The 13,611-nt window shown below is 33.2% G+C and overlaps 2 protein-coding genes across 2 annotated transcripts; one reads left to right on the forward strand and one right to left on the reverse strand.

Annotated features, from left to right (window-relative positions):
- Nucleotides 1-895: 895 nt before the first annotated feature.
- On the reverse strand, nt 896-2,731 carry LOC141706234 (uncharacterized). The gene is made up of 6 exons (XM_074509044.1): nt 2,222-2,731; nt 1,915-2,017; nt 1,744-1,809; nt 1,478-1,636; nt 1,300-1,396; nt 896-1,216 (listed from the first exon to the last, which is right to left on the reverse strand). Exons 1-6 carry the CDS (start codon nt 2,688-2,690, stop codon nt 1,094-1,096), a joined length of 1,017 nt encoding a protein of 338 aa, XP_074365145.1. The 5' UTR covers nt 2,691-2,731; the 3' UTR covers nt 896-1,093.
- Nucleotides 2,732-3,098: 367 nt separating this feature from the next.
- LOC141706235 (luminal-binding protein 5-like) lies at nt 3,099-6,134 on the forward strand. The gene is made up of 8 exons (XM_074509045.1): nt 3,099-3,251; nt 3,393-3,660; nt 3,760-3,974; nt 4,062-4,304; nt 4,433-4,912; nt 5,002-5,156; nt 5,298-5,380; nt 5,466-6,134. Exons 1-8 carry the CDS (start codon nt 3,191-3,193, stop codon nt 5,965-5,967), a joined length of 2,007 nt encoding a protein of 668 aa, XP_074365146.1. The 5' UTR covers nt 3,099-3,190; the 3' UTR covers nt 5,968-6,134.
- The last annotated feature ends 7,477 nt before the right edge of the window (nt 6,135-13,611 follow it).

Genomic DNA, 13,611 nt, shown 5'->3' on the forward strand with positions numbered 1-13,611 from the left:
TAATGTATTTTCAAAATTAAACTAATCACCTAATATATTTTAAAAAGCAACACTTTTAAGTATTTGAAATTATTTTGGGTACAAGTTCGGTCTACTTGCTATTATTCTTTTCAGATCTTTTTTTTGATTTCAGATATAATAAGCCTGAGGGCCCGTTTGTCAACAGGAGAATGAAACAAAATGAACTGAACAACTCATTATTTGTTCATTAAGATTGTTTGACAATTTTTATTTGCATCTGAACGATATCAAAATGTCTGCGCGACCAGTCACTTCAAAATATGTAGCATGTTCAGCTTGTGACAATAGCTTGTGACAATAGCTTGATCACACCATTTCTTTCATTCTTTGACAAATAATTTATTAATTAATAATATATTATATTATTATATCTTATTATATATTTTACAATATCTTTTGTCAACAACAATATAATTAATATATATCAAAATTACTATTAATATTCTGCAAAGGGAAGGTTTGATTTGTTATAGAAAAATTTAAAATTTGGACAATGAAACAAATTAGAATCACAAAAATTATAAAAAAATGAAAATGAATAAAGTCTTCAAGTAGTAAGCTTGTATTATTTTGATACATAAAAAATCCAATTAACTTTACATGCAAATATATTTTAAAAAAATATATTTCTCATATAATTTGTCCATATATAATCATGTGTACCTACAGGTCAAAAAAACTATATTCACTGTAATAATAAATATTAAACAGTCAAAAAAAACTATGTTCACTGTAATAATAAATATTAAACAAGTTTCATATCGTTCAGATAATTTTACATTTTATTTAACAAACGACATTATTTATTCGTATTCAGATTTATTACTCGTTCATAATTTTAAGCGTTCAGAAAATAGTGTTCAGATTTAACAAATACAAGCCTATAAAATCATCATATTATTGCTTCCCCATTATTTGACCATTATGTGAACAATCATCATATTATTGCTTCCCTCATTATGTAAATATTAGAAATTAATCAAAATTCATGTAAGACTTGGCCTAAGAATATCAAAACTGAGAGAAAAATTGAAACTTCCAAAATGTATCTGCTAGCAGATGATCTCTACCTTCAAAGTTCATCATGGTTTATATCATCAGATTCTTTTGTATGAATGTACAAGGTGTTATAGAAAACTTGGTTATTGTTAATCATCTCATGGATTGATAGTTTCCCATCTCCATCCTCGTCAGCCTGCAGATTATAAGCAAAGTCATAAAATTTTGTTGATATAATTTTAAAAACCTGCACCTGCTTCTCAAATGATAACGTCGTACCTCATCAATCAAGGATCGTGTGTAATGTTTTGCTCGTTGCACTTCTCCGGGATTTAGATATTGAAGAAAAGGTCTCAATTCTTCTGAATCTAGTAATCTGCCCATAATGAAACAGATGAGAAAATTATACAGTAAAATTTATTAATACTAGTCCTGAGAAGAGAAGAATGATACATACTCATCTTGATCAAGATCTAGCATAGCAAATACATCTTCTTCAGATGGCGCATTTGCATCTCCCTTGGTTTCGAGTGCAATATAATTCATGTAAGCGTCATATGCTCCCATTTCAAATTCCATCCAATCAAGTTTCTGATCATTATCAAAGTCCATTCGTCTGATTCAAATTCATAGGCTTAATAATTAGTGTTTAAGTTTTCTCCATCTAAATCATTAGAATTGTTTGAATACATACATTTCGAAATGTAATAATTGGAGGCATACCTTATCTCATCCTTCAACAACCATTCTTGTATTTTCGCATTTGTACTGTCCTCTGGATGCAAGAAGCTACAACAAATAAAGGATTTACTGATTATCTGTCATCAACTAAAATCAATTTATTTTAAAAGGTGGTTTAGAAAAAGTTTATAAATGATCGAAAATGAGGTTTACTCTTTGAGTTCATCGAAGTTGAGAAGTCCATCAATATTAGCATCAGCATTTTTGAACTGCTCATACCACCATCCAGCTGGCCCGTGCCTTTTGTTTTCTCCCTCTGGTATTTCACGATGAGTAAATAACGGTTAAAATTTCGTCTCAACAAAAACATAGCGCAGAAGTATTAAGATTATTTCCGTTTTATAATTTAAAAACCTATGCATTATAAGACAATGATCTGGCAACAAAATTTATCTTCACACATGCATATAGTATGAAAAGATCCAGCACACATAAACTAGGAAGAGGACGAAGAATGTACCGATATCTTTATTTGTAACATGGGGAAGAAACTCAGAGAAGGAGACAAGGCCATCTCCATTTTTATCATGTAGTTCCAATGCCTTTCTTGTCCTGAAATTTAACCGATCAATTGCTTGGTGTACAATCCAAAACTCCATTTCCTTAGAATCAATAAAACCATCTCTAGGCTCTATATCTAAGAACGGAAACAACACCATTATTCTGTAAGTTATGTTAAGGCTGCTGCCATCATCATTCAAATATTGTGAATCATGCTGCAGGCTCTCATCGGTATTTTTATTTTTATCAAGCGATATTTCATCAATTCGTTCCAACAGAGGATCAAAATGTGGTGGTGAGTTATTGTATCCTAAACGCCGCGCAGCTCTGTAGGAACCGAATGTTCTGTTGTTATCTTTAATCGCTTGGTATAATGTCATGACAATGACAAAGTAGACGGTGGCCACCACCACCGCCGCCTTTGCCATTGGAACTACGATTTATATACGGCCTAGCCTCTTTGCAAGAATTTTTTCTCTGTTCTGAAACCATTGTTTTACATTGTTCTTTTTAATAGCGGATGAAAAATTATTGATGAAGCTTATCCACCAGTAAATCAACTTGGCTTAAATTATGAAGTTCATATTAGTCACAAATTTTAAATAAAATATGAATTTTTTGAATAAAAAAGAGAAGAAATTTAATTAGTCTTTCCGAATTTGATAATGATGATGGATAAACCGAGAATAAGACTGTAGCAGAATCTGACAACAAATAGTTTAAACCTGATTGGTCCACGTAATCGAATATGACATGTTTGGTCGTTATTTAAAATTCTAAACATGGTCGTATTTAGTAGTATCTCGTACCCTATATAAGCTCTGGTTTAGTTGCATGAATGTTTCGTCAGATACAGAACCATAGATATATAAGATTAAACATATAATTACTTCTTTAAACAGGAATTGCAAGTACGAAGCTTAAAGCTATGGGGATTTCTTCTAGGATGAGCCGTTCTTTAATCATCGTCTTCGGAATCGTGTTAATTGGTTAGTACTAATATAAGTTGTAACTCATATATGTAGATGTTTCTGTACTAGATTATATGTTATGTAGATGTTTGTGTGTTATTATATGCTATGTTTGATTGTGTTTAGGTTCTTACGAATACTGTTGTGATTCTTGAACAGGAAGCTTGTTTACATGCTCTGATGCGAAAAAAGAATCTGCGAAATTGGACAGAGTGATTGGGATAGATCTTGGAACAACTTATTCTTGTGTTGGTGTTTACAAAAACAATAAAGTTGAGATTGTAGCGAATGACCAAGGTAATCGGATTACTCCATCGTGGGTCGGTTTCACAGATGGTGAGCGATTAATTGGTGAGGCGGCAAAGAACCAAGCAGCAGCTAATTCTGAGAGGACAATCTTTGATGTCAAAAGACTTATTGGAAGACAGTAATATATTCTGCACCCTTGTTTGTTTTGTCTGTGCGTGTGTTTGTGTTCTAGTTGAACGATTGAATCTAATGTTGTTGATCATGTGAAATTGTATAGGTTTGATGACAAAGACGTTCAAAGAGACAGGAAGCTTGTTCCTTACAATATTGTTAATAAGGATGGAAAGCCTTACATACAAGTCAAGGTTAAGGATGGCGAGACCAAGGTGTTTAGTCCTGAGGAAATAAGCGCAATGGTGTTGACAAAGATGAAGGAGACTGCCGAAGCATTCCTTGGGGAGAAAATCAAGAATGCTGTTATTACCGTTCCTGGTAGATAAAGATTTCCCTGAGCAAATTTCTGTTGTGTTTTTATCAAATACGATTGTTATTAACTGTGTGATCATGTGAAAACTGCAGCTTATTTTAATGACGCCCAGCGACAAGCTACCAAGGATGCTGGCACTATAGCTGGTTTGAATGTTGTGAGGATCATTAATGAACCAACTGCAGCTGCCATCGCCTATGGTTTGGACAAGAAAGGTGGTGAAAAGAACATCCTTGTTTTTGACCTTGGTGGAGGGACATTTGATGTCAGTATATTGACAATTGATAATGGTGTTTTCGAGGTTCTTGCCACTAGTGGAAACACTCATTTGGGAGGTGAATAATAACCTACCACTTAATTCCACCTGTTCTTTAAAATATCTTTAATTTCTTACTGTGGTTCTCTTAATACGATACGTTTGAGTTGCATGAATGATAATCTCGTGTTTGCTTACCTTGTGCAGGTGGAGATTTTGATCAGAGAATTATGGAGTACTTCATTAAGTTAATCAATAAGAAGTACAATAAGGACATTAGCAAGGACAATAGAGCTCTTGGCAAACTGAGAAAGGAAGCTGAGCGCGCCAAGAGAGCTTTGAGCAACCAACATCAAGTCCGAGTAGAGATTGAGTCACTCTTTGATGGAGTGGATTTCTCAGAACCACTAACTCGAGCTCGCTTTGAGGAGTTGAACAGCGATCTATTCAGAAAGACAATGGGGCCTGTAAAGAAGGCTATGCAGGATGCTAATTTGGAGAAACATCAAATTGATGAAATTGTTCTTGTCGGTGGAAGCACCAGAATTCCCAAAGTCCAACAGCTTCTTAGTGATTATTTCGATGGAAAGGAGCTTAGTAAAGGAGTGAACCCTGATGAGGCTGTCGCTTTTGGTGCTACTGTTCAAGCAGGGATCTTAAGCGGAGAAGGCGGTGATGAAACAAAAGGTATCTAATATATTTTTAGAAAATATTAAGAATATGTTGTTACCAGGCTTTAGATTGAAACTAATTTAGTTTTTTTCTGTTTCGATCAGATATGCTGGTAATAGATGCGACCCCTCTTACACTTGGCATTGAAACTGTTGGAGGCGTGATGACTAAATTAGTTCCGAGAAATACTGCAATACCAACCAAAAAGTCCCAGACTTTTAGTACTTACCAGGATCAACAGACTACCGTTTCCATCAAGGTACTATAATTAATCTTCCTACGTTGGCATTGATCCCGTGCTGCTTAGTACGAAAAATTAATCTTGAGAAAGAGATATTTATTTATGCTTTGTTCAGAATTCATTGTTGTTCTATTCTGATTTACGCCTATTTTATTCCAGGTGTATGAGGGCGAAAGGAGTCTTACAAAAGATTGTAGGTTGCTTGGGACATTTGATCTAACTGGAATACCTCCAGCTCCAAGGTATCTTCTCTAACCATTCATATATCTAAACATTAATAACTGGTTCGTGCCCGTTTAGCTTCCAATAACTTGCCTTTTTTTGCAGAGGAACTCCTCAAATTGAAGTCACATTTGAAGTTGATGAAAACAGCATTCTCAACATAAGGGCAGAAGACAAGGCCTCAGGAAAAACCAAAAAGATCACAATCACCAATGACAAAGGGCATCTGAGTCAGGAGGAGATTGAACGTATGGTCCGAGAGGCTGATGAGTTTGCGGAGGAAGACAAGAAGGCTAGAGAGAAAATCGAGGCCAGAAACCACTTGGAGACGTATATATACAACATGAAGAATCAGATAAACGACAAGGACAAGCTTTCAGAAAAATTGGAGTCTGACGACAAGGAAAAGATTGAGGAAGCTGTTAAGGAGGGTCTTGAGTGGTTGGATGATAATCATCATGTCGAAAAAGAAGATTACGATGAAAAGATTAAGGAAGTGGAATCTGTTTGCAATCCAATTATTGCAGCAGTTTATCAAAGATCTGGTGCAGGAACAGCAGCCAAAGATAATGATGATGATGATGAGGATTTACACGATGAGCTCTAGTTTAGTTGCCTAATTATAACCTTAGGATGATGAAAAGCTTTCTTCTCAGTTTTTTTTTAATTAGCGTTTTCTTCTTGGTGATCGAACAAAATATAAATTCTTTAACTACCTGGTTCTGCAAATTTTGAAGAAATTTATACAATTCCTCCAAACTATTATTATTAGAAGTGAGTTAAATTTGTTTCAGGATGTAAGCTAAACACTCTTTATTAAAGGCTAATGATCAAATACTGAAGAAAAAGATGAGAATGCAGAATTGTTCTTCCGCTTCATGTCTTATACAGTTTACAAACTTGCTAACCAATATAATTAGCATACAACCAATTATACTTTCTGATCTTTCAATATAAAGTCTTTTTAAATGCCTAACAACATGGCCTGATGGAATCAACATTCTTTTCACTTCCGCTAATAATTTAATACAGAGATTTTCATCTTAACTAGTAAAGTATGATTCCGGCAGTTTCCCAAAGTCCCCCACTAGCTTCTACATGATATTTCTGATGAAAAGGAGCTAAGCAAAGGAGTGAATACTGATGAGCGATGAAGCTGTTGTTTTTGGTGATTCCGTAATGTCCAAAATAGCACATTTTACGACATGTATGTCCAAATGACCACACCCAACAAACATGCCCCTGCCTGCCTCTTGGACTCGAACTAGGGCCTCCCATTTTAGCTACAGAAACAATTAGGATTAATCTATACTATATTATAATAGCACTAATACAGATAATTTGGTTCAACGATAATTTCCAAATTTTGATTATTTATACAATAATTTTCAAATTTTGATTATTATAAAAATAAATAAATAGTATTATATATTTAATAAACTACTACTAAATATAGTATACTTATTCTATTAAACTACGAATACAACTTATCCAATTATTAAAAGATATAAATAATAGTGTTACATATATGCTAAACTACTAAATTGTTAAACTAATAGAAATAGTCTATTTATTCTACTAAATTACGATCACATGTTATTCTATTATTTTTATTATTATAAATTTATAATCATTATATATTTACATAAATATTTTAAAAATATAATATAATTTGATAAATAAAAATTTAAAATATTCACGGGATTTTTGCTAATATATATAAGGTGAAATATGTAAGGATATGGGGTGGCTCTGAGGCTTGAACCAGGGACTTCCACCATAAATGCATCACATGTCAACCATTTTATGGAGATCAAAGACCCGTAAGAACCCCCTAATCTATATATTTATATAAAAGTAAAATCCCTAACGACACACGTGTCACCTCTCAAACATGTTAGAACTATTTTGTCAAAATTTTTATAAATGAGTTTTACTTCATTTTAATTTCCTACTTGTAATTCAAATGAGTTTTATTTTTTTTGTGTTCTTTGAGTTTAGTGTTCGTCTATTACCACAGTTTTTCTTTCTTGGAAATGTGTTCTTCCCACCAATGTGATGGGTTTTACAATATTTGCCCTCTGTTGTATTGATAAGGACGGTTTATTATTATGCTGCATTTTGCTTCATAATTATACCTCTTTTTAGGCAGCAAATTTCTTTTTACTTTAAAAACTCTAATGTAAATTAGTTAAATGCTACATAGGTAAATTTAGTAGCTTAGTGGCTATTGATAAACTATGCACTGATACAGTATTATCGCTAACAGATTATGCAAAGATATATAGTTTGATAGCCGGCACAACCTCCTTTTGACCGGGTTGCGCTTGACTAGAAGATGAGGAAAATTGGGGTAACTGTTAAGGTGAAAATTGTTTATGTTGTTGTATGCAAAACTTTTATCCTAATTTCCTGCACTATTTTTTTAATCTATGGAACATGGACCTTCTTCATTTCCCTATACGTAGAGTACAACTTGTACAAGTTATTGACCAAACGAGATAGCAAGATAATTTTTTTATAAACTTGTAATGTAAGTCTTTCACAATCTTCATGCGCCACAAAATAGACAATATATTATTGTGCATAAACTACATATTGTATAACAATTTCTATGTCATAATATACAACCTCAATATTGGCCATACAAGTAAGACTTTACAATTTAAGATCATGGATATATTTATATTCTTGATATATAGTTATATTGTATAAATTTATTATTGTTTCTAACATGCAAAATACGTTTATTTTTAACGCAAAATTTAGTGCAGGGTTGTTGAATCTTATTTACACGATAGTCTCTCTTATTGTTATCTTTGTGGTGCCGAGTTCAGTTAAAAAATATTTTGTGGACTACTACACGGTACCATAATCTATATATCTATATAAAGTAAAACGGACGACACACGTGGCACCTCTCAAACATGTTAGAACTATTTTCTAATCCATGTATCTTGACATTGTTCATTCAGGAGACTGTAAATGTAAATGCAGTGTACATTTTCTTTTTCTTTTTTAATTTATTTCAATTGAAAGATGTGATGTGTGATTCTAGATAAAAGCTCAAGCAGGATCTAATGATAAGAATCAATATCCACACTTTAGTTGTAAATTTTTTTCGTGTGCACTGTGTATTGTTGTTCCCAGATTGTACAGATTATTAAAATAAATATGGGGTGCAAGCTTCTTTTCAAACTAATCATTTTAAAAATATTTGCAGAATTTTGTCTATCTAAATCTATCTAAATCTGTTGAATAAATGAACACTTTAGATCACAACCAACTTCAAAAAAAAACAAAAAAAAATTACATGTGCGGATGATGATCGAAAAATTACACAAACGTAGAATGAACTAATTAATTTGTCAAATGAAAAAAGAATAACTAATTATAGTAGATCACTACATTTGAAGATATAAACGGTTAACCAACATTTTCCAAAATTTTAAATAAACACTTTTCATGTAATATTCTCTGCATATTATTTATGTTATTATATTATTTTTATTTAAACCACGCGAAGCGCGGTTTTTTCACCTAGTTATACATATAAGTTGTATATACGTTTTGACTCTATGGTATACTGTAAAATTAACATTGATAATAGTTGCATTTTGAGACCAAACGCATGAGATAAAAGCGTTTCGCTTACAACACAAGGTAATAATGCGTTTTTGGTGTAGGAGACATTGATAATAGTTATGCCTGTTTTACTTGCGTTTTTATGACAAATCGTATCTTCGAGCTTGAGCTTTTGTAAAGGAAATCAACGAATTCATGAAAATCAAATAAACTTAAGGTTTTTTATCGTAGTTAACCCGCAGCCGCTACACTTCGGGTGCGCATTGGGTAAACCCCACGGGCTCACGCAATAGCCTGCAAATCATGTGAACCAAGATAAACTGCGTTTAAGCGACAGACTCTTCCAGGAGGCATAATCATAAATTCTCCTCCCGTGAGATTCGAACCTGTGACCATGAGGATAGTTACAACTATAACCCAAACTTTATATGCGTTACTATTGTGCCACTGAAAGGGCCATCCTCCCATATTGTGCTGTTTTAGGAAGTTTAACCTAATTTTGTGCTATTTTGACCCATCACCCGGGTGAAACATAAATTATCAATTATATTTAAACAAAAAATACTAATTTTTCTGTTACCAGGATTTCGATGCAATCCCTCTCTTGAAATTGCGAAGTTTTTCCAAGTGTCAGATTAATAACTGATGCAAAACGGAAGCGAATGAAAAATAAACGCTAATTTCCACAAGAATTTTCAAACAAAAAATCCTTAAACACCTTGAATCTACAAGACAAATCTCGAACCCTCGAGAAAGAATTCTTGAATACACAAGAAAATAAGAGAAAACTCTTATGTTTTAATTCAATCAAAGATTCTTATACATAATAACAATATTTATATAAGGATAATAAACCTTAAAAAAATAAAAAAAATCTAATTTAAATTAAATATTTTTATTATATAGTAGCGTGATCATGCGGTATTGAGCATGCTCATGCACTACAATCTTAACTCACTGGGTCATTTTACTATTTTGACATTATCATGGAGCCCGTTAGCATGATCATGTTGTTGTCCTCATTTACTTCCTTATAATTCTATGTCGGTCAGGTTTCTCTTTAAAATTAATGACCTCTTATCTTACATCAGTCTCCTCCACTTCTAAAAAACTCGACCCCGAGTTTTCATCTAAAATTATAACATCATGACTCTCTTGTTTATCTCTCCATGGTGATATCTTTATAGGCAATTTTTCTATTGGTATCTTGTACTTAATATTTTCCTCTAAATAAACCTTCAGGCATGATAGTATCACACGAATCAACCCAAACCAACTATGATTAACCATCGCAAACATAAATTTTGAATCGATATCAGAAAATTCATGTGTTAGAGACATCACACATTCATACGGCCGATTTAAGACATTCTTATCTTCCGACAGATGCAAACTATATTTCCTATCTTTATCTATGAAACCAAATATTTTCTCCCTACTTTTATGACATAAATTTAGATCAAACTGATATGGTCTACTCAACACTAACTGGCATGCACCCACATCAAAATTTTCAGATGCGGTAGCATCTTTGTACTTCAAACTAGCAATGTCAACCACATAATATGTACTTGTGCTAATGTCAACCAATAGATTATCCCAACCAACATTAAACGACACTACATAACTTTTTAGAGAAAATGTAATTTCAGGAACCACATACATCATATTTAAGTTCTCATAATTTTTATAATCTCGAAAATATGGGGACTCGCCTTACACAATGATTTAGTTAAGCTCTGATATTGCAAATTATCCATCAAATTATAATCATCCAAGAAAACATTTTGCACGCCTTCAACGTGATGTTCGTCGTCGCCACTATTCTCATCTTTGTAGGCATCAAGTATTTCTTTGACGTGTTCTTCGACATCCTCGATATTTTCTTTTTCTGTCATATCACATTCCCCAAAATTTGTAGACGCAAAATTTTTAAATTTTACTTTCTCATGTCCTTCAAATTTTTTCAAATAACTTTCAGCTTTTTCACAACCAAGCTCTTTTATAATTTGCACACCCAATAAATTATCCTGTTTTGGTTGGGGACAAATACCAAATACATCATAAGCATTACATAATTCATAACGTTGAGCTTTATCATTATCTTAGTTGAGTTTCCAATGCATTCTATACTCACAACCGATTATTAAAAATCTATCAAACATTAATCGCTTCATCCGCCACCAAGTCTGAATTGATGTATTGCCATTATGTCTCCTATCCTTTTGCAACTTTTCCCACCATACATCAACAACACTTTTTAGTTTACAAGCAACCAATTTCGCCTATCTATGTTCATCAACCTCTGTACACTCAAAGAAATACTCAACCTCCGAAATTCAGTCCAAGAAATCTTCAATTCATGACCTCCCATGAAATAATGGAATATCCGCCCGAATCTTGTAATCGTTACGATGTTGATTATTGCTATGACCAGAACCACTATGCGTGTCGAGGAAAAATCCTTCAATATTTTTGTTGGTTCTAGTACTTCCAACCTCCGTATATTGTTGAACATCATTTTTAATCTTGTCATAGACTGCCTAAAATCTTCAGTTGCCCATATATTAGCAGCTTCACGATCACCATCGTTAGAACATCTAGTTGTATATCTCCCGGTCATTGTAGAACGAGGTAAAATCCTTGCTCTGATGCCATTTGACGCAGAACGGAAGTGAAGGAAAAGCAAACGCCAATCCTCGCAAGGACTTTAAACAAGAAATCCTCAAATACCTTGAATCCACAAGGCAAACCTCAATTACATGAGAAAGAATTCTTGAATCCACAAAAAAATAAGAGAAAACTCTTAGGTTTTAATTTAATCAAAACTTCTAATTTGTTACATAATAATATTATTTATATAGAGATAATAAATCCTAAAATAATATAAAAGAAAATCCTAATTAAAATTAAATATTTATTATAAGGTAGTGTGATCATGCAGTATTGAGCATGCTCATACACTACAATCTCAACCCACGAGAATATTTTCCTGTTTTGACATTATCATGCAGCCCATCAACATGATCGTGATGTTATTCTCCCTTGTTCTCTTAAATAATTTCAAGTTTTGACATGATCATGCAGCTCGTTAGCATGATCATACTATTGTCTTCACTTTCTTCCTTGCAAATCCATGCTAGACAGGTTTTTCTTTAGAATCAGGGACCTTTTATCCCGCATCAATAACCCTCAGTCAAAAACCCATTTATGGATTGAAAAATGGATGACGTGCGGCCATTTTTGGGGTCTGAGTTCTGATACCATGTTAAGTAATTAGTCGCTCTAATACCTCAAGGCATTAAGAGGAAGACCCAAATGAATTTTTATATTATATTCTAACAAATATGAAACCTCTCAGAATCGGTGAACTTCTTGCTTTTATGCAGATGAACTCAAATTGATCTCACTTGAAGATGACTAAAATACCACCTTTAATATAAGGCTGCAAGAAGAACTAATAAGTTTACAATCCCATATGACAAAGGTCATTTGAGTAAGGAGGAGACCAGACGTTTGGTATGGGAGGGTGACAAGCTTGAAGAGGAACACAAAAAGGCTAGAGAGGAAAATGAGGCCAGAAACCACTCTAATATATATATATATATAGGGGAAAATTCCACAGCCACGGTTGGCTCCACGTGGTGGTCACCCAATACGGTTTCGGATTATCAAGCTCCGTATGGGTAACAGCACGACCAGTAATAGGCAGCCCCAAGATCATGTAAACATCCTCCAATGTAATGGTCATTTCACCGAATGTGAAGTGAAATGAGTTAGTCTCTGGCCTCCACCTCTCCATCAGTGCAGTGATCAAGCGAATATCATTCTGCGGAACAACCAAGGGGTTAACAAACACCCCAAAACCCCAGCCTGTAAGCAAATGTATCTGCTCCTCATCCAATACCCAGTTACCCATGTTAGCAGTCAACTGTCTAACATCGAGCGTCTCCCTCTCACCCCCATGCCATATAAGAGTACTAATGTGATCATCCTGCATGGTCAGCAATGATCGATCCATAGGCCCGCATTCCATATTCATTTTATCTGCAATTTTCAAAACAAGAATTATTTCAGTTTGATATTATAATGCACAAATAAGGGCAGAATAACAAGCAACTAAACAAATAACTGCACAAGTAATTAAACAAGGATAGATTATGAACAATTAATTAACAATTAAACAAGTAATTTGCAATTAAATAAGTGTAAACAAGGATATCTATAAATATATCCTTATTTCAAATTCAAATTAATCATTCTAATCATATTTAGTCATTTTCATTAGCCCCAATTAAACAAGTATTTAAATATATATATATTTAAATACTAAGAAATATCCTTAATTGAAATTATTAATTTAAATTAACTTAAAAAGTATTCATAACTATTCCAAACCATTTATCATTAATTTTAAATATTAACCTAATTATTCGAATGAAATTCACAACTCAAAATTAAACCTAAATTCATTTCTTAACTAATTTATTTCAAATTAAAATATATCACTTTACATGACGACTGGGGGGAGGATGGAGCACAATTCACTTCTCAGAAGCATTTGTATTTGTACAAGTACAATATTCATTTAGATAAGTAATATAGGATAATACAGTTTGACTAAATAAATGTCGACAAGTAACAAAATAACATGTTTTAAGGCACA

Source organism: Apium graveolens, chromosome 2 (genome assembly GCF_009905375.1).
Source record: "Apium graveolens cultivar Ventura chromosome 2, ASM990537v1, whole genome shotgun sequence".
Classification (NCBI taxonomy): domain Eukaryota; kingdom Viridiplantae; phylum Streptophyta; class Magnoliopsida; order Apiales; family Apiaceae; genus Apium; species Apium graveolens.